Source organism: Chlamydomonas reinhardtii, chromosome 8, assembly GCF_000002595.2.
Source record: "Chlamydomonas reinhardtii strain CC-503 cw92 mt+ chromosome 8, whole genome shotgun sequence".
Lineage (NCBI taxonomy): Eukaryota > Viridiplantae > Chlorophyta > Chlorophyceae > Chlamydomonadales > Chlamydomonadaceae > Chlamydomonas > Chlamydomonas reinhardtii.
This window is the reverse complement of record NC_057011.1, coordinates 3,989,206-4,014,154: the sequence shown is the minus strand read 5'-3', so window position 1 is coordinate 4,014,154 and position 24,949 is coordinate 3,989,206. Positions and strand designations below refer to the sequence as shown.

The 24,949-nt window shown below is 60.7% G+C and overlaps 4 protein-coding genes across 5 annotated transcripts; 2 read left to right on the top strand and 2 right to left on the bottom strand.

The window, feature by feature from the left end:
* Positions 1 to 3,174: 3,174 nt before the first annotated feature.
* CHLRE_08g379163v5 (uncharacterized protein) lies at positions 3,175 to 4,209 on the bottom strand. The gene is made up of 2 exons (XM_043065230.1): positions 3,956 to 4,209; positions 3,175 to 3,888 (listed from the first exon to the last, which is right to left on the bottom strand). The coding sequence occupies exons 1-2, from the start codon at positions 4,051 to 4,053 to the stop codon at positions 3,777 to 3,779; spliced, it is 210 nt and encodes a 69-aa protein (XP_042922231.1). The 5' UTR covers positions 4,054 to 4,209; the 3' UTR covers positions 3,175 to 3,776.
* Positions 4,210 to 4,319: 110 nt separating this feature from the next.
* CHLRE_08g379150v5 (uncharacterized protein) lies at positions 4,320 to 6,115 on the top strand. The gene has a single exon (XM_043065229.1). It carries the CDS (start codon positions 4,352 to 4,354, stop codon positions 5,564 to 5,566), a length of 1,215 nt encoding a protein of 404 aa, XP_042922230.1. The 5' UTR covers positions 4,320 to 4,351; the 3' UTR covers positions 5,567 to 6,115.
* A 1,016-nt stretch (positions 6,116 to 7,131) lies between these two features.
* CHLRE_08g379100v5 (uncharacterized protein) lies at positions 7,132 to 17,917 on the top strand. 2 transcript variants are annotated; one of them, XM_043065227.1, is made up of 6 exons: positions 7,132 to 7,377; positions 7,458 to 7,773; positions 7,934 to 8,252; positions 9,044 to 9,166; positions 11,105 to 13,754; positions 14,392 to 17,917. In XM_043065227.1, the coding sequence occupies exons 2-6, from the start codon at positions 7,631 to 7,633 to the stop codon at positions 15,246 to 15,248; spliced, it is 4,092 nt and encodes a 1,363-aa protein (XP_042922228.1). In that variant the 5' UTR covers positions 7,132 to 7,377; positions 7,458 to 7,630; the 3' UTR covers positions 15,249 to 17,917. The 2 variants fall into 2 exon arrangements, with proteins under 2 accessions (XP_042922228.1, XP_042922229.1); XM_043065228.1 differs by lacking the exons at positions 11,105 to 13,754; positions 14,392 to 17,917 and adding an exon at positions 9,860 to 10,952.
* Positions 17,918 to 20,699: 2,782 nt separating this feature from the next.
* On the bottom strand, positions 20,700 to 24,911 carry CHLRE_08g379050v5 (uncharacterized protein). The gene is made up of 6 exons (XM_043065226.1): positions 24,808 to 24,911; positions 24,570 to 24,677; positions 23,884 to 24,259; positions 23,587 to 23,685; positions 22,709 to 23,437; positions 20,700 to 22,355 (listed from the first exon to the last, which is right to left on the bottom strand). Exons 1-6 carry the CDS (start codon positions 24,837 to 24,839, stop codon positions 21,705 to 21,707), a joined length of 1,995 nt encoding a protein of 664 aa, XP_042922227.1. The 5' UTR covers positions 24,840 to 24,911; the 3' UTR covers positions 20,700 to 21,704.
* Between the last annotated feature and the right edge of the window lie 38 nt (positions 24,912 to 24,949).

Genomic DNA, 24,949 nt, shown 5'->3' with positions numbered 1-24,949 from the left:
TGTACTGCTAGGGACGCATGCAGGGCGTCAAGCATTCTGGAGGGCGCGGGCGATGCAAGAGGCATGGGCTGGCATTGCCGGGCGTGTGATTTTGGACGGTTGCATGGGCGGCGTGGTGGGCAGCGGCTTGGAATGCCCTGTCTGCGGTTTCTCCGCCTACAACATGCGTGTGTCATGGCAAACCTTGTACTGCTAGGGACGCATGCAGGGCGTCAAGCATTCTGGAGGGCGCGGGCGATGCAAGAGGCATGGGCTGGCATTGCTGGGCGTGTGATTTTGGACGGTTGCATGGGCGGCCTGGTGGGCAGCGGCTTGGAATGCCCTGTCTGCGGTTTCTCCGCCTGACAACATGCGTGTGTCATGGCAAACCTTGTACTGCTAGGGACGCATGCAGGGCGTCAAGCATTCTGGAGGGCGCGGGCGATGCAAGAGGCATGGGCTGGCATTGCCGGGCGTGTGATTTTGGACGGTTGCATGTGCGGCCTGGTGGGCAGCGGCTTGGAATGCCCTGTCTGCGGTTTCTCCGCCTGACAACATGCGTGTGTCATGGCAAACCTTGTACTGCTAGGGACGCATGCAGGGCGTCAAGCATTCTGGAGGGCGCGGGCGATGCAAGAGGCATGGGCTGGCATTGCCGGGCGTGTGATTTTGGACGGTTGCATGGGCGGCCTGGTGGGCAGCGGCTTGGAATGCCCTGTCTGCGGTTTCTCCGCCTGACAACATGCGTGTGTCATGGCAAACCTTGTACTGCTAGGGACGCATGCAGGGCGTCAAGCATTCTGGAGGGCGCGGGCGATGCAAGAGGCATGGGCTGGCATTGCTGGGCGTGTGATTTTGGACGGTTGCATGGGCGGCCTGGTGGGCAGCGGCTTGGAATGCCCTGTCTGCGGTTTCTCCGCCTGACAACATGCGTGTGTCATGGCAAACCTTGTACTGCTAGGGACGCATGCAGGGCGTCAAGCATTCTGGAGGGCGCGGGCGATTCTAGAGGCATGGGCTGGCATTGCCGGGCGTGTGATTTTGGACGGTTGCATGTGCGGCCTGGTGGGCAGCGGCTTGGAATGCCCTGTCTGCGGTTTCTCCGCCTGACAACATGCGTGTGTCATGGCAAACCTTGTACTGCTAGGGACGCATGCAGGGCGTCAAGCATTCTGGAGGGCGCGGGCGATGCAAGAGGCATGGGCTGGCATTGCTGGGCATGTGATTTTGGACGGTTGCATGGGCGGCCTGGTGGGCAGCGGCTTGGAATGCCCTGTCTGCGGTTTCTCCGCCTGACAACATGCGTGTGTCATGGCAAACCTTGTACTGCTAGGGACGCATGCAGGGCGTCAAGCATTCTGGAGGGCGCGGGCGATGCAAGAGGCATGGGCTGGCATTGCCGGGCGTGTGATTTTGGACGGTTGCATGGGCGGCGTGGTGGGCAGCGGCTTGGAATGCCCTGTCTGCGGTTTCTCCGCCTGACAACATGCGTGTGTCATGGCAAACCTTGTACTGCTAGGGACGCATGCAGGGCGTCAAGCATTCTGGAGGGCGCGGGCGATGCAAGAGGCATGGGCTGGCATTGCCGGGCGTGTGATTTTGGACGGTTGCATGGGCGGCGTGGTGGGCAGCGGCTTGGAATGCCCTGTCTGCGGTTTCTCCGCCTGACAACATGCGTGTGTCATGGCAAACCTTGTACTGCTAGGGACGCATGCAGGGCGTCAAGCATTCTGGAGGGCGCGGGCGATGCAAGAGGCATGGGCTGGCATTGCCGGGCGTGTGATTTTGGACGGTTGCATGTGCGGCCTGGTGGGCAGCGGCTTGGAATGCCTTGTCTGCGGTTTCTCCGCCTAACAACATGCGTGTGTCATGGCAAACCTTGTACTGCTAGGGACGCATGCAGGGCGTCAAGCATTCTGGAGGGCGCGGGCGATGCAAGAGGCATGGGCTGGCATTGCCGGGCGTGTGATTTTGGACGGTTGCATGGGCGGCGTGGTGGGCAGCGGCTTGGAATGCCCTGTCTGCGGTTTCTCCGCCTGACAACATGCGTGTGTCATGGCAAACCTTGTACTGCTAGGGACGCATGCAGGGCGTCAAGCATTCTGGAGGGCGCGGGCGATGCAAGAGGCATGGGCTGGCATTGCTGGGCGTGTGATTTTGGACGGTTGCATGTGCGGCCTGGTGGGCAGCGGCTTGGTATGCCGTTTCCCCAGCGACTCCGAAGCTTCCAGTGCTGTAATCACATGGTATAATGTGTTGGGGCACGCGTTCTACACGCCAGGCATACCGCATCAACCGACGGGCCCCGTGCGGATGGGCGCGCCGCTGCCCTGTCCCGGCTTACGGCTGCCAGCAGCAGAGGCTACATTCCGCCCCCACCAGCGACTCCGAAGCTTCCAGTGCTGTAATCACATGGTACAATGTGTTGGGGCACGCGTTCTACACGCCAGGCATACCGCATCAACCTACAGGCCCCGTGCGGATGGGCGCGCCGCGGCCCTGTCCCTGTTTATGGTTCCTGACATTGCCTGAGCACCCAGTGCCCCTGCCGGCGGCAGAGGCTGCATTCCGCCCCCACCAGCGACTCCGAAGCTTCCAGTGCTGTAATCACATGGTACAATGTGTTGGGGCACGCGTTCTACACGCCAGGCATACCGCATCAACCGACAGGCCCCGTGCGGATGGGCGCGCCGCTGCCCTGTCCCTGCTTACGGCTGCCAGCAGCAGTGGCTGCATACGGCCCACACCAGCGACTCCCCAAGCTTCCAGCGCTGTAATCACATGGTACCATGCGTTTGCGCGCGCGTTCTACACGCCAGGCATACCGCATCAACCTACAGGCCCCGTGCGGATGGGCGCGCCACTGCCCTGTCCCTGTTTACGGTTCCTGACATCGGCTGAGCACCCAGTGCCCCTGCCGGCGGCAGAGGCTGCATACCGCCCCCACCAGCGACTCCGAAGCTTCCAGTGCTGTAATCACATGGTACAATGTGTTGGGGCACGCGTTCTACACGCCAGGCATACCGCATCAACCGACAGGCCCCGTGCGGATGGGCGCGCCACTGCCCTGTCCCTGTTTACGGTTCCTGACATCGCCTGAGCACCCAGTGCCCCTGCCGGCGGCAGAGGCTGCATACCGCCCCCACCAGTGACTCCCCAAGCTTTCAGCGCTGTAATCACATGGTACAATGTGTTGGGGCACGCGTTCTACACGCCAGGCATACCGCATCAACCGACAAGCCCCGTGCGGATGGGCGCGCCGCGGCCCGGTCCCTGCTTACGGCTGCCAGCAGCAGAGGCTGCATACGGCCCACACCAGCGACTCCCCAAGCTTCCAGCGCTGTAATCACATGGTACCATGTGTTTGCGCGCGCGTTCTACACGCCAGGCATACCGCATCAACCTACAGGCCCCGTGCGGATGGGCGCGCCACTGCCCTGTCCCTGTTTACGGTTCCTGACATCGCCTGAGCACCCAGTGCCCCTGCCGGCGGCAGAGGCTGCATACCGCCCCCACCAGCGACTCCGAAGCTTCCAGTGCTGTAATCACATGGTATAATGTGTTGGGGCACGCGTTCTACACGCCAGGCATACCGCATCAACCGACAGGCCCCGTGCGGATGGGCGCGCCACTGCCCTGTCCCTGCTTACGGTTCCTGACATCGGCTGAGCACCCAGTGCCCCTGCCGGCGGCAGAGGCTGCATACCGCCCCCACCAGTGACTCCCCAAGCTTTCAGCGCTGTAATCACATGGTACAATGTGTTGGGGCACGCGTTCTACACGCCAGGCATACCGCATCAACCGACAGGCCCCGTGCGGATGGGCGCGCCGCGGCCCGGTCCCTGCTTACGGCTGCCAGCAGCAGAGGCTGCATACGGCCCCCACCAGCGACTCCCCAAGCTTCCAGCGCTGTAATCACATGGCACCATGTGTTTGCGCGCGCGTTCTACACGCCAGGCATACCGCATCAACCTACAGGCCCCGTGCGGATGGGCGCGTCGCGGCCCGGTCCCTGCTTACGGCTCCTGACACCGCCTGCGCACCCAGTGCCCCTCCCAGCAGCAGAGGCTGCATAACGCTCACACCATGCGTGTTGCAGCCAGCAGCAAAGGCTATTGCAGCCCCTTTCACTCCTTGAAGTTCCTACAACAAGCAGGTCCTGAAACTCTGAGCGGCCTATGCGTCATTCCAACAGGCCTCCATAACAGTGCTCAACTGAACGGACTTTCTATTTATGTAAACCCATGGCTTTCCCCTGAGCATGCGCACTGCAATTGCCCCTCCGTCTTGTCTCCTCCGCACAATACCATGTCCGCTGCATGTGTGTCCGTGACTGCGTTCCTGTCTTGGACTAAAACGCGATCACTACCGCATGCTATTTCACACCTGCAGGCAGGTGGACAACCTCCTGCTCATCACCTGCATTGACGGAGTTCTGGCTGCAACAGCGGAATTGAGCAAGTGGTTCCAGCAGAGTGATCTCGCCCTCGTTGACGTGCATCAGTACCTGGAACTAGGGCTACGGCACCTGATCAACGCCTACACCTACCACAAGGAGGGCGAGACGTCGAACGCACCTCCATCCTTTACGGCACCCATCCAGGCCCTGATCAAGGACCTTGCAGCGAAGGATGGCGTGTTCCACGGCCACCAGATGGTGCTGACAACCCCTCCCACGACGATCGCGCCTGCCACCACCACCACCGCCACCACGACAGCGGAGTCTGACAGCGACAATGACGGCTCTGACACCAACACTGACACGACAGCGGAGTCTGGCAGCGACGATGATGACACGGCACCTACGGCACCGAGCTGGGCGGCTTTCCCTCAGACTCTATTCCGCAGCAAGCTTGCTCTCAGCAGCATGGTCAAGAAGCTGGTTGAGAACATCAAAATGCGATTCCCCGCTGATGTCTCAGTGGCTGCAAAGTTTGGGGTGCTGGGCCCCCGTGCATTGGCTGCTGATTCCGGTGTGCCGAAGTATGGCGAGGAAGAGGTGGCCGCTTTGGCACAGCACTTTAAGCCCGTCTTGGGTGATGATTGCCTGTTGGCAGTTGACCAGTGGGTGATGGCTCGGGCGCGCCTGATTGCAGTGGCAAAGGAGCAGAAGAAGAGTGGTGATGTTATGAAGGCGAGGCCGTTCTATGAGAGGCTCTTGTCGTGGCTGTCTGGCATGGGCCGTGAGCTCACTGTCCTGGTGCAGATTATGCTTGTGCTGCAGCCATCTACGGCAGAAGTTGAGCGTGGCTTCAGCGCGATGAATGACATCAAGACGCCTGGCCGGGCAAGCATGAAGCTTGGCACCCTTGACGTACTGATGCGTGTGCGCCTTGTGGGCCCACCAATTGCGTACCAGCAGCGGCCTGTGGCTGGTGTCTCCCTTGCCCCGTATGCTGAGTTTGATGCAACGCTGCTGGGGCCTGCAGTTCAGAAGTTCGCTGCAAAGCTTGGCCGCGTGCCCCAGCGCAGCAGCCACAACGCCCGCCCGTCCCGTGTGAAGCATCGTGTGTGTGAGATTGATGTCAAGGCACTTCTGAAGGAGGCTGAGGAGGAGGCCGTTCAGAATGTGGATGTCTCGTGCTAATAATTTGGCATACGAACGTTTGAATTCTTTGAAAGCGGTCCATCTAGCAAATACATACCCGATACGATTGTGTATGATTGAAACGTTGAAAGAAGGGACGATAGTGTATTGGGGATTCGATGCACGAGGGTGTGTGCCGACGTGTGAAGATGACTAAACTGGAAGCGGTTAGGCCGCGATGGCGCTCTGCCTGTGTGTATGTGCGGTAGAACTGTGACTGGTCATGGCTTTGGCCCCGGCACTTCGGTGACAGCAAGCAGTTAGCAGGTATAGCATGTACGCCGCGCAGGCAAGCGAAGGCTCAGAGTTGCTTGGGGAAACGCGCTGCGACATGCCTGTGCATATGATCGCATTTGGACTTGTTCATTAGTGTTGCACTGCGTGAAACAGATACAAAAGCCGCCGTTTACAGTTGCGAAAAAGCGAAATTGCAACATGTCAAGATGTCTAGACATTTTACATGGCTTCCACAAAGGCACTTTGTCTAGACAAAAAAATCGTGGATTTGGGGGCCTGTTTGTCTACCCCCTTGACAAAAATTTCCGCTCCAGAGGCCAGGAATGTCTGGGTCAAGACATTCCCCCGCAAACAAGATACGACCCCTGCCCAGCAGGCCCCATGTCGTCTGTCAGCAGCCAGCAGGCACCTGGCGTCTGCCTGATGACACGCACTCCGACTGGCTTTATCGTGCTGGCGGGCCCCCCATACGTACCAACGCCTACCTGGGGCGTGTCACAGCTAGCTGCTGTATTTCAGGGCCAGGCGGGGCTAGCTTGCCATCCAGGCAATCAGGGCCTTCCAGCCCACCGTTCAGCGGATGGATGGGGCGCCAGAGCCATCCGGTCGTTCAAGTCAGCTGTATAGCCTGCATGCATGCGCATTTATTTGCCGTGTTGGCAGCATTGGAGTAGCGCACGCGCATTCTTGTGGGACGACAGTGGCACATGTTCTATCCTGGTGCAAAGCAGGTAGGGGAATGCATTCGCACGAGTAGGGTCCGATGAGTAACCTCATAGTCCGTACGATTACACAGCGAACTGGTATCCGCAGGGGCAAAAGGGTTTTCGCGCCCGGCCAGGGACGACGTGGCATGACGGGGGATGCGAAAGGGGGTTCGGGCTTTTCCCTTTCGCATCCCCTGGGGGCGTGCGGTCCTGCCTGGGCCGGCACGCACGCACCGCCGGGTGCCCCAGACAGGCAACTCTGCCTGCTGCGCCTGGCTGAGTCCCCGATGGGCCCGCATACACGTACGCGAGCAGATCGATGACGCCTTCATGCGCGGGGTTGCGCCTACTGCCCTGCCTACTGCTGTACTCCAGTAGAACTCTCGGGAAGCCTGTGACGCCGCCGCCGTCGGTATCAGCGCGTTACGAAGCTGAAGCAAGCTCTGCGCCTTTACCAACCCACCAACTACAGTGCTGGACTCAAGCCGTGGACCGCAGCTGCAGAAGCGGGAACGGCCTGGACTCCCTTCTGCAGCTGCACGAGGGTTCCCGCTCCTGCGTGGTACGCGTACGCATATATATATGCATTTATATATACGAAGTTCATATACCAAGCAATCCGCTCTCAGTTTCGCGTCGCCGGGTGATTTTGCCGTGGGATCCGCGAGCGCGCCTTATGAGGAACCCACGCCATAACACCGCCCTAAGCACACAGCAGTATATATACAGTTCCGCCTGCAATTCAACCTGTTACCCATCTCAGGTCAACCAGGTTCGGTCTATCCAACGAGTTTTGAAGAAGCGGGAGCGTCGTTTCTCGCCGTCTCGCGGGCAGGAGGGCGTGAGAAGAGGCCTGCATCTTTGACGGTAAGTGTATGGCGCAGAAAGGAGCTGCGGGCGCTCTAGACGCAGTGGACGACATCTCAAGCAGCCCACGTCCCACGCAGAGGCCGAGCAAGCTCAACGGGAGCTCCCTGGCAGCAAATAACTAGCCAGGCGCCACTCCTGCCCGCGCACGGTCCGCGCTTGGAGCAATGGAGCGGCCGGGGGCGTCAGGCGATGCACCTGCTGTATAATGCCGCCGGGTTCGCGTTGGAAAGCGTGGTGTAGGGGCCATTAGATGCTAGGTCCACTCGCATTTGACGCGCACAACGCGGTCGCTGAGAAGGTTCTGGTTGGCGCGCTCGCCGAGTACAAGACCGAGCCGGGCATCAGGTCCACGGTCGTTTTACTGAAGCTGCTGGTGACCAATGCCGCCGCGGGGTAAGCAGACGGTTTCATGTCATCATTATGGGCGCAAGCCTTCACAAGTGAAACCGAACCGGGTGTTTTTCGGCCTCTGACGGTTCCCCCTCGTGATCTGCGCGCTGTAGTCTCTCCTCGGCCTGGATAAATTACTAACACCTGTTTTCAACTGTTGCAGGGCAATTATTGGCCGCGCTGGCACGAACCGCGACCAACTTTCAGCCATATCCGGCGGGTGCCGAATCCAGCTTTCCCGGCCACTCGAGTGGTATCCTGGGACCAACGAACGCGTGCTTGTTCTGACTGGGACGCTTGCAGCGTGCCTGACGACGTTATGGGCTATTGCTGTGGGCCTCGGCGTCCCTGAACCCGACCACAGCCTGGAGTCGGTTTTCATGGGCGTGGTGTCGCAATGGAAGCTCGTTCTACCCTCGGTGGTATGCGGCTTCATCCTGGGTCCCGGCGGACAAACCGTCCGCGCCATTACCCAGGAGGCGGTGAGTTTCGCGGCGAAAACAACGTGTATCCATAAACACGTGATATCGCGTTATCGCATTCTATGTTGAGCGGGGTGGTGCGAAGGCTTTACGCAAATCGTTCTCACGGTACGGAGCTGCGGTTTCGATGGGCCCGAACGGGCCTAGCCAGAGTCCGAGCAGGCGGTGTCATTGGACGCGCCACTACAGTCCTCCAGGCAGATGGGCTGGCACTCGCAAGGCGCTAAGACCCCGCCCGCAGCCCGCGGCGGGAGCGCGAAGCCTGGGTGTCGGTCATGGCGCTCGTGTGGAGCGGCCGTGACTAATTATCCGTGACAGTTTTAGGCTTGGACTGTGTCAAGACGGGGCCCTCAAGTGCTCCGTACCCAGCACGACGACGACACACGCTTGAAGCCATTGCTCGTAGAAGTTTGCTTTATAAATTTGCACCCAATCCGTCAAGGCAGAGGAACACTTGTGCTGACTTGTGGGTGCGGGGCCGCGTTTCTAGGGGGGCAGCCGTTTGGGAGGGGGGGGGGCTTGCCTCCTAGCTAGGGAAAATTCCCGGGCGTAGATGCTATGGGAGGGGTCATCTACGCTGTGTAGACGCCGCGGGCCTGATGGCATCTTCAAGATACGGGCACTGCTTGAAGCCCCTCCGCCCCGCCCTGCCGCGGCACCAAGCGTGCTCTCTGTACGTACCCAGTTACTTCACCCATGCAAGTCGCTTCATTTTAACCTTGCCAGCGAATTTGGGTATTCGAATACTGGTCTGCTAACCCGCGCCCAATAATACCTGTTGCCGCGCGCAGGACGCAAGCATCAGCATCTCCGCGGAGCCGCTGCAGGAGAGCGGGCTGCCTCGCGAGCGCATCGCCACGATATCTGGCGGCCTGACGCAGACTGTGCGCGCCGTGGGTCTGATCGTGGACAAGGTGCGTGCGTGTGGGCGTGCATACACACATACATGCCGGGCATGGGCGGATGTATACAATACATTTACGGGGCAAGCAAGCAAGGCCAGAAGCAGGGCAGGGTACGTCCCTGATGATGGGAGAGCATGTGCTCGAGCGAGAGTTTACATATTGCGTGAGGTGTGAGTGCTGGTGATTTATTTAAGGTCAGCCATTCGTCTTGGTTGGCGGCCTGCTGGCGTCCAGCGCCCAGCCGCCGTCCCAGGATTGGCGCGTGCGCGACGGGGTTCGTTGGGGAGCATACCGATATATACACATGTGCGGCGGGATCCCCTTCCATGCATGCTGTACTAGCTAGAGCCTGCTGGCTTAGTTGCGCAACACGAGTCGTACATACGTCCCGAGCAAGCTAGTTCGTTCGCTCAGGACGCACGCAGCATGACGTTAAAGACGGCGATGTGTGCATGTGTGTTACTTTCCATACATTCGGTAACATGGGCAGCTAGGTGCATGGGTGGGCCAAGGCTGCTGGTAGATAAGCAGCAGCAGGCCAAGACGCACGCATGCTGCTGCTGCGCATACTACTCAGAGAACGCACTTAGCTCCGGAGGACGGCTGCTAGCCAGCTAGCTGCCGTCATGACAGCAGTGCACTGCGGCACCCAACCAGCACACCTGGTTAGCTAGCTAGCTTGCTTGCTTGCCGTGCATGCAGCTTGCGCAGATTGATAGCTAGATACACACATGCATTTACAGGGGTTGTACAATAAACAGCTAGCGAACTGCTGGTGATGATGATAGTGAAACTCGATGGCTCTGAAAGATGCGCGGCGTGCTCTACCTGATGTGCATGATCCTTGAGTGATGGCTTTAATTGTCCAGAAATATCTGCGGGCAGCAGCAGTCCGGCGCTCTTACACCCTGCTGGGGTAGGCTTGCGCACGTAATGAATCATGTACGCCAGTAATGCAGGCATGTCTTGCAAGTTATTCACTTCCATTTATCTTTCACGGATGACAAGCAACGGACCTCCTCATCACTCCTTCATTTATGTGTCTACCGGCTGCCACCCATCCATTTATTGGATGGCAGCAGGGCCAAGGGTGCACGCAATAGTAGTTGCACTTTAGCACTCATCATTTCCATTTATTAGGTTTAGCTTGTCTCATAATCTAGGAAATTTGCATTGGAAGACCACATGTATGTATGGCCATACTTTTGCCATGAGTCACCTGCTGATGAAGCCCATGCTGCTGCTGCCGTGTCACCTGCTGCAGCACTACTGAAGCACGCATGCATGCTGTGTGTCTCTAGCTAGCAATTGGATTAGGGAGGCTTGATATGTGTATGTCGAACGTAACATCTATCGCTGCATCGATTGATAGGTAATATAATAGCTGCATGTACACGTGTGCGTGTGTATTTGAAGGTGCCGCCGTGCAGAGGATCACCTAGACACGTTTTTACCTATATATTCCAGCCTATTGCATGAAGTGCTTACTTTATTTTCCGTATATGTATGTGTTGTACACATACGCATGTATGCTGTTGCGCACCTGCTGCACGTACGCGCATGTCTGCAGCATTATGGCGTTTCATTTTTGCACTCTACCTATGCTAATGGTTATAAGTGTGCAAGCCAGCAGCCCAGCAGCTCGGATTGCTCCTTATTTGGCCCACTGTATTTGGTGTTTTGGGATAGTGTATCTCGCACGCATGTGTGTGGTGTGCGCGCACTGTGTGCGTACCTTGCTGCACACGTACATGCGTTGCCACGTTCCTGACTTTCTTTGTAATTAACTATTACACCATAAATACGCACCGCGAATACTCACAGCGCTAGTACGTACATATCGCACCCATCTTTCTCGGCACAATCAAATAAATGTGAAACCCCGCGCGCACCATCCATCAACATGCTGCCATGTCGCCTTGCCCATTGTCTGCTATGTGCCCGCAGCTCCTGCGGCGTCCGGCATTTGAGGACGCGCTGGGCGTCTGCGAGGGCGTGTTCCCCTGCACCAGCATGGCCGCCAACGCCCGGACCGGATTCCTGCGGCACCCGCCAGGCGGCAGCGGCAGCGGCGGCAACAGCGCGGCCCTGCCATCGCCAGCAGCGCAGCAATTGCTGGCCCTCTCGCAGCAGCAGGAACAGCTGCAGCAGGCCCAAGCGGCAGCGGAGCAGCAGCAGCAGCAGCAGCAGCAGCAGCAGCAGCAGCAGCAGCAGCAGCAGCAGGAACAGCAACAGTCGTTCCTGCTTCAGTTCTCTGACTTACGCATCGGTACCCAGCACCAACAGCAACCGCACGCATCTTGGGCAGGCGCTGTCACTTCTGCTGCAGCAATGGCGCCGGCGTGGGCACCGGCGGCGGCAGGCGGCGGCGTGGGAGGTGCCGCAGCAGCGGGGTTTCAGCCGCAGTACTCATCATCAGCATTCCAGCAGCAGCCCCAACTGCTGCTGATGGGAGCGTCAGGAGCAGAACCTGCCAGTGGTAGTGGCAGGGGTGCGGGGGGCATTCAAATGCAGCACCAGCAGATGCTGCCGGCTTTTCTGGCCCAGCACCAGCAGCAGCCATGGCAACCGGCAGCAAGGGGCGGCAGGCGGGGCCGTGGAGCACTGCAAGGCCGGCACGGCGGCAGTGCGCACTCGCACCACCACCATCACCAACAGCAGCAGGAGCAGCAGCGGTATTACGCTTTCCATGCAACACAAGTGCAGCACCAGCAGCAGCAGGAGCAGCAACAGGCGTTGCAGCAGCAGCTGTTACAACAACAGGTGCAACAACAGCTACCGGGTGGAGGACACGCCCGCGGCGGGGCGGGCGACGGACCAGCGGCTGTAGCAGCAGGTGGTGCGGTGGCGGGGCGGGTGGCGGCTGCCTCCCTGCCTGTGTCGTCGCTCATGTTGCTGCAACAGCCGCAGATGCCCCATGCCCAGCACCCCTGGCAACAGCAGCAGCAGCAGCAACAGCAATCGGGGGCCGTGATGGCGGTGGGAGGCATTGCAGGCGCTGCAACAGGTGCGGCACCAACAGGTGCAACGGCGTTTGCAGCAGGTTCTGGCACAGCGACTGTTGCGGCTCCGCAGAACACGACACAGCAGTTTCTGCAGCAACAACAGCCGCCGCAGCAACAGCAGCTGTTTCTGCTGCAACGACAGCTGCTGCAGCAGCAACAGCAGCTGTCAATGTCGCAGGTGCTGCAGCGGCAGCAGCAGTTGGCAGCTGCGATCGCCGCCGCTTCCGCAACTGCGCCGCAGCCGGCGGTGGCAGCAACACGACCCCATTACAGCCTCGTGCCAGCCGCCACGCTGCCGGTAACAGCGGCGGCAGCTGCAGCCTCAGCAGCCCCGGCGGGGCCGCCGCCAGCAGCAGCAGCTGCAGCCGCCGTGGGGGCTTCCTACGTTGCGGCTCCTGCAAGTGCCGCAGCAGCAGGCGCTACTGCTGCTGCTGCTGCTGCTACTGCTGCTGCTGCTGCTGCCGCCGCGGTGCCCCTCTATTACGTCCCTGTCCACCCGCTCACGGCACCCATGGTGCTCACGGCGGCGCCGCCCCCGACTATGCTGCCCGCCGCTGCGTTCGGCGCGCCCGCTCCTGCTGTCGCACCCGTTGGCGGCGGCACCATGGCTACATTCGGCGCGCCCGCTCCTGCTGTCGCGGCGGCCGGCGGCGTCATGCCCAGCAGCGGGATAATGGCTGCAACCTTGGCGCCCGCAGGCCCTGCCAGCAGCGGCGGCATGCAAGCTGCGGCGGTGGCGACAACGGCAGCAGGAGGTGCGCTGCAAACCACCGCGGTGCCTGCTGTTGCTGCGGCTAGTGGCGGCAGTAGCACGTCGGCGCCACCGCCGCCGCCGTTCTTCCCCTCTGGCGGCGGCGACCGCGGCAATGGCAGTAGCAGCCTTGCAACGGACGCAGCCTTCACGCCTGCAGCCAGCAGTGCCTGGGGTGGCAGCAGTAGCTACAGGCGCGCGAGCGGACACACGGGCTCGGGAGCGGCGGCGGGCTCGGGGGCTGCTGCCGCTGTTGCTGGCATCATCATGAGTGGTACCGGCGCCGCTGCCGCTGAGTCTGCAAATGCGGCCGCAGCAGCCTTCGCGTCTCGCAGCGACACACGGTCTGCACCCGCATCCGCATCCGCATCCACCAGCAGTGCCACCGCCGCCATGCTGTTCACAGCGCCGCCGCCAGCGGTGGGCGGCGGCGGCGGCGCGGCAGCGGCGATGCGTGGCGGCAGCGGCAGCGGCGGCGTCATGAGCGGCCGCAGTGATGGCGGCGGCGCTACGGTACTGGCACCAGCAGGGCAACAGATTCAGCACGGCGGCGGATACTTTGGTGGCGGCAGCCAGCAGCAATACCTTGATCAGCCACAGCAGCTGCAGACGCAACAGCCGCAGCAGCCGCAGCAGCCACAACAGACAGCGGCTGCTGATCCGACCGCTGCTGCCTTTGCGGCTTATGTTGACAGCTACGACGGGGCTACTGCTGCTGCGGGTGTGGCGGCGGTGGGCGTGGCGGCGGGGCCCGGCGGCTTGCCGGCCGCCGCCGAGGAGGCGCGTCAGAAGCTGCAGGTCACACTGGAGGTGCCGGAGAATCGCGTTGGTGTGCTGATCGGTGAGTCACGGCGCGACGCGTCTAGCTAGACGTCTATCTATTGCACCAACGCATTGTTGTAATTTGTGACCCGACCTGTTTGGGTCTATCTGACCGCGCGCCGAATAAACGGTGGAAATGCGTTGCTTTACTTGCTTGCATCGTGACGTGACTAGGTCAATCGGGTGACGTTTAGAACGAGCTAGGTGCCACCCAGCCATGCACTGCCTGCGTCTAGGTAGCTATAGGCGTCTATCTTTTGCAGCAACGCATTGTTGTATTTTTCTGACGCGACCTGTTTGGGTCTGACCGCGCGCCGAGCAGTACAAATGCGTTGCTTTACTTGCACCGTGACGTGACTAGGTCAATGGGGTGAACGTTTAGAACGAGCGAGGTGTTGCCCATGCACTCGGTCTAGCTTGTAGCTGGGTTGTCCCCCGTGTACGTCCCGCCGCCCGTCCCGCCGCCCGTCCCGCTTTTACCGTTACGTGGCTAGGTCAATGGGGCGGACGAACGGGTAGAACGAGCGAGGTGTCACCCATGCACTCGTTCTAGCTTGCAGCCGCGTTGCTCCCCGTACGGTAGTGCGCCCGCCCCGTGTATGTCCCGCCGCCCGCCTCTCACTCCGCCGCCTGCCCCATGCGCCCTGCCCCCTCAGGCCCCGCGGGTCAGACACACAACGCATTAGAGCACCTGCTGCGCGTGTCAATGCACATCCCCCGCCGCGACCCTACCGCGCCGCCTGACACGCCTCGCCGCGTCATCATCACCGGTGAGCGACAATGCGTCATCACCGCGCACAGCGTCATCCTGCAACGACTGGGTAGCGCCATCATCCGCTCTACCTTTGGCGGCGGCGCAGCAGCAGGCGGTGCAGCAGCAGGCGGTACAGGCGGCGGTGCAGCAGCAGGCGGTGCAGGCGGCGGTGCAGCAGCAGGCGGTGCAGCAGCAGGCGGCGGTGCAGCAGCAGGCGGTGGCGGCGGCGGTGCAGGCGGCGGTGGCGGCGGTGCAGGTGGCGGTGGCGGCGGTAGCGCTGGCGGCGGTGCAGCAGCGGGCAGTGGAAGCGGAGGCAGAACCGCCCGCCGCAGCGCTGCTGGCGTTGCTGGCGGAGCCGACAGCAGCAGTGCTGCGCCTTCCGTTGCTGCCTCGGCAGCGGTCGGCGCGGGATTGAGGGGTGCGGACGCCGGCGGCGGTGAGGAGGCCGGCGGCGGGGCGGCCGCTGCTGCTGCTGCTGGCGGCGGGATGGCAACAGCCGCAGTAGCGTCGGGCGGCAGTGGAGGCGACAGGGGCTCCGCATGCGGCGGCAGCGGCCCAGCAGCACTCCAGCCGCCTTTCACTCAGCAGCAGCTGCAGCAGCAGCAGGAGGCATCTGCTTCAGCTGTTCAGGCGGCGCAGGCGCAAGCTGCAGAAGCGGTGGCCATGGGCACCCCAGCCACGGGCTCCCCAGCTGCAGCAGCACCAGCATACCCCTCTGGAGCGGAGTGGCCCTCACCGGGGCTTCACACCAGCAGCTAGCTAGGACACACAGCGGTGTGTGTCTCATCAATCACGTAAGGCCAGCTCATCACTCACTGCTGCACGTAGTTCATTCAGCTAGCATACCGCGAATAGATAGCGCACCTTCAGCAATCAACCAGCAATCAATCAACTCAGGAAGCTAAGGACGCAATCAAGCAACAGACATACGGCAATCACTCAATCAATCAAGCATCCCAGCATGCAACCGGCGGCGGCGGCTTGGAGAAGCAAAGTATGCAGCAGCACATGGCTGCTAGGCAATGAGGGAGGGGTGCGCAGGCTTTGCATCCGTTGAGCGGTGCATGCGTGCAGCAGCACGCACGCGGCAGGTGCGGTAGACGACACACAGCAATCGATCGCGCCGCCAAGCATGCACCGACAAACAAATAATGCAGCAGCTTATATCTCCGAGGTCATTTGACCTCGGAGCTATATTAAATGGTGCATGCACTTGCTTTGCTTGGCAGCCTTGCTTGCATGCGTGGGCGCTCGGTTTGATTGCTCGGCTGTTGGGATCTTGAATTCGACCATGGTGGTGCACCACGTGGTTGGATGGGGTCTTCCTTACTCATGGAGTTGACTTGATGTGTGACGAAAGGCTGCCTCATCAGCCGCTGCTGGCATCAATCACTGCGTGCCGCCGGCAGCAGCAAGCGGCCGCGGTGAATGGAGGTGGTCGCTCGGTGCTGCTTGATCTGCGGGCTACTCGCCTCCTTGCTTACTTGGCGACGCTGACACGGAATGGAAGATGCATGTGGCGGCGTGCGGCATGAGGCTGCGCCGTCAAGCAGCGGTGGTGGTGGTGGGTGGCGTCAGGCAAACAGCAGGCACGCACACCAGCTGCAGGATCTCTCGATGGCGCCGCACACATTAACCGCGGTGGCATTCTGGCTGCGCACCACACCATGCGCGTGTGTTGCATGTATGATGATAACTACGTTTTCACCTTCTCACTTTGTATCTTTACAGGGCGCTTGGTTCGCCTGGTTGTTGTGTGTCATCATGCATCTCATCATGCATCTCATCGCAATGTATTATCACATACGAACGAATGAACGCAGCACTGCTTGGTTTCCTCATTTTCATTTGTCACGAATCATGGGAAGTAAAGACAATGGCATGCCCCTTGGGCCTTACGGATGGCTGTCACGCTATCCGGCCAAGCAATGGGGCCCGACACAAATGTTAGTTGTGTCGTCACGTCTATCTATCTGTGCATGGATTGACGTGCGTGCCTCCCGCCGCTTCCTGCATGCTGTCAGGTGCACTCGGCAGATATGCACCTACCTATGCCAGTAATACTCGGATGGCTGGCCTTCGGTCTACGTACGTACTCTGTGCTGTTGGAGCGGGAGGGTGTTGGTGGGGTTTCAAAAATGTGTATGTGTGTATGGCCGGTGCGTGGCTATATATGCATGGCGCGCATCGTATTGTGTAGCTTGTCCGAGCAGGCATGCACTCAAAACATGCGCGCGGTGTGTGTTTATGCCGTGGTGCGCGGGTTGCTTGGTTGCTTGAGCGAGCACAGAGTAGGGAGCTTTGACAGGGACAGGGAATGAAGCACCTGCCTTCTCGTGAAGGGACCTTATATCTTATTTGGTTGTCGCACGGACGTGAGAAAAGAAGTCATCGCTTGTACAGGCCACCCCGGTTGTATCTGCTGAGGGCTAGGCAAAGGCACTCAATTGAATAATTGCATCGGCCGCAGTTGTGGCGTTCTGTCTTACACCCGCTGTCTGTGTGGACACAAAACACAGCCCATCTATCTCAGTCGCACATTGATACTGATTACTACTGTTGCCAGCAGGTTGCGCGTACGGCGTTTGCTGCATGCTGCAGGGTCATCGTGTGCCCGCTGCCACATGTTGCTGCTATTATTGCGGCGGCGATTTAACTGCTTGAGTGATGTATGTGTGACTACTTTGGCTCCGGCATCGCCGCGCATTGCGGGCAGTGCTGAACGCGAGCGAGAGCTAGCGGGACATGCTCAGTAGCTAGCTAGCCGGCACAGTGTGCGCAAGATAGAGCCTTGTCATGCGTGAGGTAGGGTTGGAGCGTGCCCGGTACCAAGATGCCTGCCTTCCAATCAATCAAACGCCTTGCGCCTGCGAGCGAGGACGGTATCCGCAATGTGGACGGGTCTATGCCACGCACCTACGGTACCTTGCTTAGTTATTGTATGACGAGCTGATGATGACAAAGGAGGTGCTGCTGCTGACGATGATGATGGCTGTAGGCGAGCCTACTTGCCACGTCGGTTGTTAAGTGTCATGTGCACACGCGGTGCATGTGTGAAGTGCATAACAAGCTAATACGGTATGCTGTCGCTGATGATGCTGCAGGTGCTGGTTGGTGTGCGTATGGCGCTTTGCATGGCGCTTTGGGAACAAGCAACGAATGATGCGCATTTCTTGTCCAGTCATCCTGGTTGACTGGTAGAACGTACGGGCCAACATGCATGGTAGCATTCCGACGACAAGTTGGGTTGTTGCCATGAACGAGAGTATGCTATCATGCGGGATTTGGCTTGGCGCGGGTACTGCTGCTGCAGGCATGGCATGGGGGCGTTCTTAGCGAGCGAGCTGAGCTGGGAAACGTACGGGTAGTTGCAAGCAGAGGAGGTGTATGCTGATGACGCGGCGCACGAGGTGCCGTGCATGTGGCATGGTGTGGGGTAGGTGCAGCCCTGCTGCTCGCTGCGAGCGAGGCAGGGCGGCGGCTCCCACCCGCCTTGTCGTAGATAGCACAGTAGGGCAGGCTCAATGGGTTTGGCTGCTTGCGTGCAAACAACCTCGATTGCGCGCCTGCACAGCATGCACCTATCTATCTATGCTGCCTTGTGTTGCGATAAGCAGGCGAGACCGGCTGTATGGGAATGCAAGGCAGGCCTGTAGTCATCAACATTGTTCATTGTTGATTGGCTGGCGCGGCTGACTTGTCGCTTGCTTGTGTTGGCGGTGCGTAGCAACGTGATGTGGTGACGGCGGCAGGTGGGCGCGGGTCAGGCATGCATGCCCCCTGCCTAGCTGCTGCTAGATAGCACAGGACTGCCAGCAGGGCCGGGGTTGGGTCATGCGGCAGGGTAGGGGTCAGGATAATTGCCTGATGAGCCCAATGAGATTCACTGTTGCGTGGGGCGGGTGGAAGGGGGGCGGACAGAGCCTTCACGCCGTGTGGGGTTGATTGAAGGAACAGGCCGGGTGGACGGAACCGGGCATCGTAACTGACCCTACCTACGAACTGCAATGAAGCCAAGAAAGAAAAGCATTGTTGCATTGTGCGTGATTCCATATCGTTTTACTAGAAGTCAGGATACTTCACAAGGTCATCATCATTCACCTCATTTTTTGGGTTCGCTGGCGTGGTCGCGCAATTTTGTTTCTGTCGTGTCTCGTACGTAAGTTAATTATTTCTACTTATGGTCTGAACCAGCCCATACATGTCTGGCTTCATTCCTGTCTGAGTGTCCAAGGCGCGGGGTGTGCCCGCGCCTGTGTGTTCGTTTTGCTGTCTGTGTATTAGCCTGTCAGTCGTGGTAGGTTGCGGCTGCGCATAATCCGCGCCAGCGGGATTTCACACATCATGTCTCTTGCTGAAACACAAGGCTTGGGTTAATGGCTGCTTCACTCCATGCTGCCTTTTTGCATGGCAGCAGTTGTGGCCCTTTTGTACTTTGGAAAGCGTGATGGATCAGGGACGAAGAGCAAGGCAGGGCCGGGTCCCGGTGGGCGTGGATGGAAAGTACGGTAGATGTGCGGGTGCGGCGGCAGGGGACGACGTGACGCACGCACAGCCTGCTGGTTATCATATGGCGATTGGCATTGTCTTCTGCGGTTTGCGCGTGTACGCGTGTGTGTGTGTGCGTGCCCAAGGCCTGCATGGTCTGTGGCTGTCGGAATTATTGCGGCCAGCATGAAAGGTAGGGCGGCCGGTAGGTGTTGATTGTGGCGCAGTCATACATCAGAGTCACGGTAGGTGCACGGCAGCGAACAAGTCATACTGACGCTATGCTGTGCCCGTGATGGGTGTATGGGATGTGATGGGATGTTGCTTTGTACGGGCGGGAAATGCAAACCGGGAATGGACGACGCGTGTAATGATGGTGGAGGTGGAATGCGTGTGGAAGGAAGGCGAGAAGGCGGAGTTCTTTTTGTTTCACCGTTGATTGCGGGAGGCAGGGTTGTCGGATATTGGAGCGAGGCACGTTGCGCGCAAATGATATTTGGCAACCGTAACCGTACAGTACCACATTGCCATGCAGTACCACATTGCCATACACATATTGTCATCCAACGACGCCCAGGTGTCGGGCGGGCAGGCAGGGCCTGCAGGTTCACATGACACAGCGCTGCACATGGAGTGTGTGTCCGATATGCACATGTTGCATTGTTTGCTGAGCTGGGTTACGGTGCAGTCAACGGATGCAAACATGTGTATGGCGTTCATTCGCAGCAGTTTGAACTCCAAGCAAGCAACCAGCGCGCATGCACGCACCCTGTCGACCTACCGCGCACGCTTGAGCCTGGGGCATTGTGCTTTCCTGGGCGTGGATTGGTTGTATGTGTTCCGGACTGGAGCGGATTAAAGCGGATGTGTGTGCCGCTGCCCTCGCTCGCTCGCGGCATTGTTCAGGGCCACAGAGCAATCAAAGAGCCTATCTATCGCATCCGGGTCGGAGACTCCGAGTGTATTGGTCGGTGGTATGAATTTGCATATGTCGTGTACGGTTGGGCGTGGCGGCAGGCTTAGGAGCCAGACATACAGCTTGTGTGTGTACGGGCTTAGGTTTTAAATTTCGACACACGTGTGTTAGCCGCTTGCTTTGCGGATTATTGGAGTAATAAGTAAGCATAAGGAGGCTTGCTGCATCTGATTGAGACTCAAGCAAGTAAAAACAGTGAAGAGAGATGATGATGTTGGTACGGGTGGATGTGCGGTCGTACGTCTCAAGCAAAACCTGCAACGAGACTAAGCAAGCCGCAAGGGCCACTCGCCTCTAGCAGTCCACAGGAAGATGGGATTCAAACAAACTGGCATTCAAGCAGTTGTGCTTGTGAAAACGTTGTGTGATCCGAATCACGCGTCAAAAACCGTTCTGTGTTTGTGACGTTGTGCGCGCGCGTGATGTGCTTGTGCAACGTTGTTGATCAGAGCATGTACGGCTGGTGAGCATTAGGCTCTAGGTGGGCGCCGGTTTACCCTCGGGTTTACCCGGCTTCCCCTGTGTTGCTTGAGGGGCTGCCCTCGTTCGGCCCGACGGCGTGTACGGACAATGTCATTGTTATTGACGTGCTTTGAGGGTAGGATCGGTATGGTCGTGGTGCGTTTTACACCAGGCGGCGGAGGCAGCCGCAGATCGGACGACGCCTATCTATGTATTAGCTGTCGGCCTAGACGGCCTCCGCTGTAAGAGAGACTCGGCTGAGCTGAGCTGACGGAGCGAGGCCGGATATTTAGGGCTGTTGGAGCCGGGATGAACAGCTAAGGGGACTTGCACTGCAGACTGCAGCAGACAGCTCACATCCGCAAGTGAGCGCACCGCGCACGCCAGCGTGCGCACGCCGCAGCACAGCCACCGCCACCGCCACACGCCAACGAAAAGCAGCGAACACCGAAACCGAAACGGCGGCAGCCAACTAACAACAACGCTCAAGGCCCCCCAACAGCAGACGAGCCGACGCCGCAGGGCGATGGCTGGGCAGCGCACGGCGGGCAACCCCCGCAGCCCGCCGCAGTTACACACACGGCATGCACGCTTCCCGGGGCCTCGACCAGGATTCCCGGCAACTTTCCGCAACAGAGAAAGGGAAACAAGCCGGAACCACAACTGAAACAAGAAATATGTGTTCCCCTCGCATGGGAAAAGTAGGCTGAGCGCACGCCACGTCTCTAGCCGCAAGCAAGCGCCTGCCTCATCTCGTCCCGGACATAGCCGGGGTCGGTTCATTCGTACAGGCACAGCCCGCCATGTGTCAAGGTGTGCCCCGCTACCAAGCAACAGCACAGCCAGCATTCCAGCAATCAACCAAACGCGGTAGGAACTGCGAAGTGATGTGGGCCCAAAGTTCAGGGCCCGTCATGTTGCTTGGCCTGCTGACTTGGTGTGGGCCTTGGCTGCTGTGTGGTTGATGTCGGCACAGCAAAGCACGCAGCAGCTAGTGCACAAGTGCAGCATGCCGCGAAATACACGTGTCCGCACGCACGCACGTCTACAGGTTACAGCAGCTAGCACTGAACGCCTGCCGCACCTGACGTAGTTACCAGGCATGCAGCTAACTATCATGCATTCCTAGCACCCATGCCTCAATCATCACGCGTGCCACGCACCGCATCGCCACCGCGCCATATCGCGTCTCACACTCGACAGCGGGGTCCACACATCTGGCCATACGTGCCAGGCACGCAGCCCAACATGTAAACACATTCAAATCCCCGAGCTAGTACCGGCAGCACTCATTGTACGCGCACGTCTCCCGGGCGCCAATTTGGCCCCCCGCCGCCAGACGCCTCGCCTGATGCCCCAGCAACAGTCCCCAGCCCTACACCGCCAATCCCCGCCGCGCCGCCGCCACCTCTCCCTCCTGCCCCTGCTCCTGCTCCTGCTACCCCCAACGGCGGGTGGCCCCCGGCCACCACGGGCGCGTGCATGAGCTGCCACTCCGCCGCCACCGCCTGGGTCACCGCCTGATAAGCCTCATGCGGCTGCTCGTTTGCCCAAACCTGGAAGAAATACAACTTCCGCTCCGCCGCCGCCAGCCGCCGCCGCTCGTGCTTATTTAACCCACCAAGCTCCGACGCCGCCAGTTGCCCAATGGGCCACCGAGGTCCACCGGGACCCGAGCTGAGCGGGCCCCCGCCTCTCCCGCCGCCGCCGCTTCCCGCTGCCGGACCCGAGCGACCGCTGCTGCTGTTGCCCGGCCCTGGGTCCGCGGCTGGGTGCGAGCCGTCGGCCGCCGCCGCCGCGGCCGCACCGCCGCCGCCGCCGCCAGCCGCCGCCGCCAGCAGTAACCGCCGCGCGTCCTCCAGCGCCAGCAGTACACTGGGGCGGCCGTTGTCTAAAAGTGTGACCACGTCGTACAGCACTGACACGGCGTAGCCACGGTCCTGTTTAAGAACAGTCGGGGGTGGGTGGGAAGGGAACCAGGCATGAGTAAGTCGAAGGGACAAGGGCAGGGGGGGAAAGGGACGGCTAGAGAGGGAATGAGAGGGATGTGCCACGTATGTGCGGTCATCATGTGGGATCGCCAGCCCACGGGCGCCACCTCGAGTGTGAACACACGCGCGCAGCAGCACACCACACCACCGCCACCCCCAACACCTTCGACGCACACGCACACACACACACACGCACACGCGCACGCGCACGCGCACGCGCACACGCACACACACCAACCGTCCGACACTGCTGGCGGCTACAACGCCGGCAGCTACATCGCCACCGCGCCCGCGGCACCTACCCGGCTGGAGCCCACGGGCGGCGCACACGCCCGCTCCAGTACGTGCAGGCACGCCTCCGCCGCCGTCTGCGGCAGCCGCGGAGCGGGAGCGCCCTCCCCGTCCTCTTCCTCCTGTTCGTCATCCACCGCCGCAGCCCGTGCGCCTCTCCCCGGCTTCGCTGGCCCGCCGCCGCCGCCTCTCCTTGCACCTGCACCTGCTCCAGCGGCCGCCGCCGCCGCCGCCTTGGTTCCGGTGCCGGCAGCGGCGCGGCGGCGCGGCGGCTGCACCGCCGCCAACACGTCAGTGAGGGTCAGCAGCGCCGCCGCTGCCGCCGCCACGCCGCCATCGCCGCCACGCGCCCAGTCGCCGCCGGCCCGCCGCATCAGGTGGCAGTAGCTGTACAGCACCTCGGTCACGTGCCACGCCAGCAGCGGCGACGGCGGCGCCCGCGTTAGCGCCGCCAGGCGCGGCAGCGGCGCCGCCGGCGGCTCCGGCAGGCAGCTGACGGCGCCGCCACCGCCACCGCCACTGGCACTTACAGCACGAGTACTACTGGCATTGCCGGTGCCGGAGTTTGTGTTGGTCTGGGGCTCGTCAGAAGGCAACGGCGCCACAAGCCGCTGGCCCGTGGCTGAGAGGGAGAGGTCTCGGGCCTCCGGTGTCGACCACCATGGCTGCCACCACTGCCCTGCCGCGCCGCCGCCGCCTCCGCCACCGCCACCGCGGGTGCTGCCGCCAGCGCTACTCAGCTGCACACACACAGAGGGACCAGGGTGCGGGCATGAGGCCACAACAAGTCGTTGACCAGCGCCACCCACTGTGTTGGCGTTTCTAGCGCCGTCCGGGTCCTCGAGGTTCCACACACCAGCACCCAGCACCCAGCACCCAGCACGCGCACCTGCCCCAGCGCCACTGCGCGCTGGAAGGCTGTCCACTCCTCTGGACTGAGATCCGCCTCCTCCACGTCCCACTCCTCCTCCGATGCGTGAGAGGCAGCCTGCGGCGCATACACATGCCGCACATGCACACGGCACAGCACGTGTGGAGGCAGGTGTACTGACTCGGCGACGCCGGCGACCCCGCCCGACACACCCGTGCCCGCTCCGTTCGTTGTGCACCACATGGCCCCTTATCGTACCTCAACACGCACACACGCACAACACACACAGCACCACACACAGCCACAGCCACACACCTTGTGCAGCAGTCGCTCCAGTGTGTCAGGTGCCAGCACGCCCGCCAGAGCCGCCAGCATGGCCTCGCCTCTGCCGCCTCCGCCCGCCCCTTCCCCCCCTGCCTCATGCTCCTCTCCCTCCTCCTCCTCTCCCTCTCCCTCCTCCTCCTCCTCTCCTTCCTCCTCCTCTCCCTCTTCCTCCTCCCCATCCTCTCCTGCCCCAGGCCCCAGCAACGCCCCGCCCAGGTCCAAGCCCCGCATTGCTGCCTCGAGCAGCGGCCGCTGCGCCGACTCATCCTCCTCCGCCGCCTGCTGCTGCCGCCTCAGAATGTCTAGCATTGCCCGGCGCTGCTCGTCGCCGGCACGAACGGACACCAGCTCACCCACCGCCTGCTCCCTGTGGGTTGTGTGGTTGTGCAAGGGGTTTGGGTTCCCAGGGGTTCGGGGTCCCAGGGTTGCGGGCAGGGGTTTCCCGGGGTCCCCGGCAGGACTGTTGGCTAGCAGACTAGTCGGTGGTGCTGAGGTGGCAGGGGCAGAGCTCAGAGCACTACGGAACGCGGAGGAAGATGACGCGTCTAGTGCGCAGGACACACGCCTGACAGGGGTTCAGGTGCCGCCGCCCAATGCCCGGCCCTGCTACTGCGGCGTCCCCACACTGCGGCAGGGGCGCCGCGGTGCCAGCGGTGCTGCCACGGCGACCGGCTCACTTGTAGAAAGACTCCGTGCAGTGCTCGCCATGCTGCTTGTAGCACGGCAGTGAGCAATACCCAATGTTGCAACGGGGGCAGGTGTAGCGCGCATACTGCCGCGCGCACCTGCGGGGGGCAAGCGCGGGAACGTGGCAAGTATGCTGTGTCTGGCAACCAAGCGGCTACGCTCGCAATGTGATAAGCTTCAGAGGTTTCACGAGACAGCAGTCGTCAAGATGAGAAGCGTAGAACCTACACGCGACAGATTCTTTGCGTCGGCGCTTCCATCCTAGGGCTCCATAGATAATCCTATGCAGTGAAAGCCATGTGAGTCGCACTTTGTAGCTCAATAATATGTGCAGGTTAGGAAGTAGGACGGGAATGGAGGCACGATTGGC

Excerpts from the sequence above, each read along its gene's own strand:
- CHLRE_08g379100v5 (XM_043065227.1), top strand. The coding sequence starts at position 7,631 with ATGCTAGGTCCACTCGCATTTGACGCGCACAACGCGGTCGCTGAGAAG. Across the intron at positions 8,253-9,043 it reads GCGCCATTACCCAGGAGGCG|GACGCAAGCATCAGCATCTC; the intron begins GTGAGTTTCGCG and ends TGCCGCGCGCAG. Across the intron at positions 9,167-11,104 it reads TGGGTCTGATCGTGGACAAG|CTCCTGCGGCGTCCGGCATT; the intron begins GTGCGTGCGTGT and ends ATGTGCCCGCAG.
- CHLRE_08g379050v5 (XM_043065226.1), bottom strand. The coding sequence starts at position 24,839 with ATGGAAGCGCCGACGCAAAGAATCTGTCGCGT. Across the intron at positions 24,260-24,569 it reads TGCACGGAGTCTTTCTACAA|GGAGCAGGCGGTGGGTGAGC; the intron begins GTGAGCCGGTCG and ends CACAACCCACAG. Across the intron at positions 23,438-23,586 it reads GCGCAGTGGCGCTGGGGCAG|CTGAGTAGCGCTGGCGGCAG; the intron begins GTGCGCGTGCTG and ends GTGTGTGTGCAG.
- CHLRE_08g379150v5 (XM_043065229.1), top strand. The coding sequence starts at position 4,352 with ATGCTATTTCACACCTGCAGGCAGGTGGACAACCTCCTGCTCATCACC.
- CHLRE_08g379163v5 (XM_043065230.1), bottom strand. The coding sequence starts at position 4,053 with ATGCAGCCTCTGCTGCTGGGAGGGGCACTGGGTGCGCAGGCGGTGTCA. Across the intron at positions 3,889-3,955 it reads CGCCCATCCGCACGGGGCCT|CGCTGGAAGCTTGGGGAGTC; the intron begins GTAGGTTGATGC and ends ATGTGATTACAG.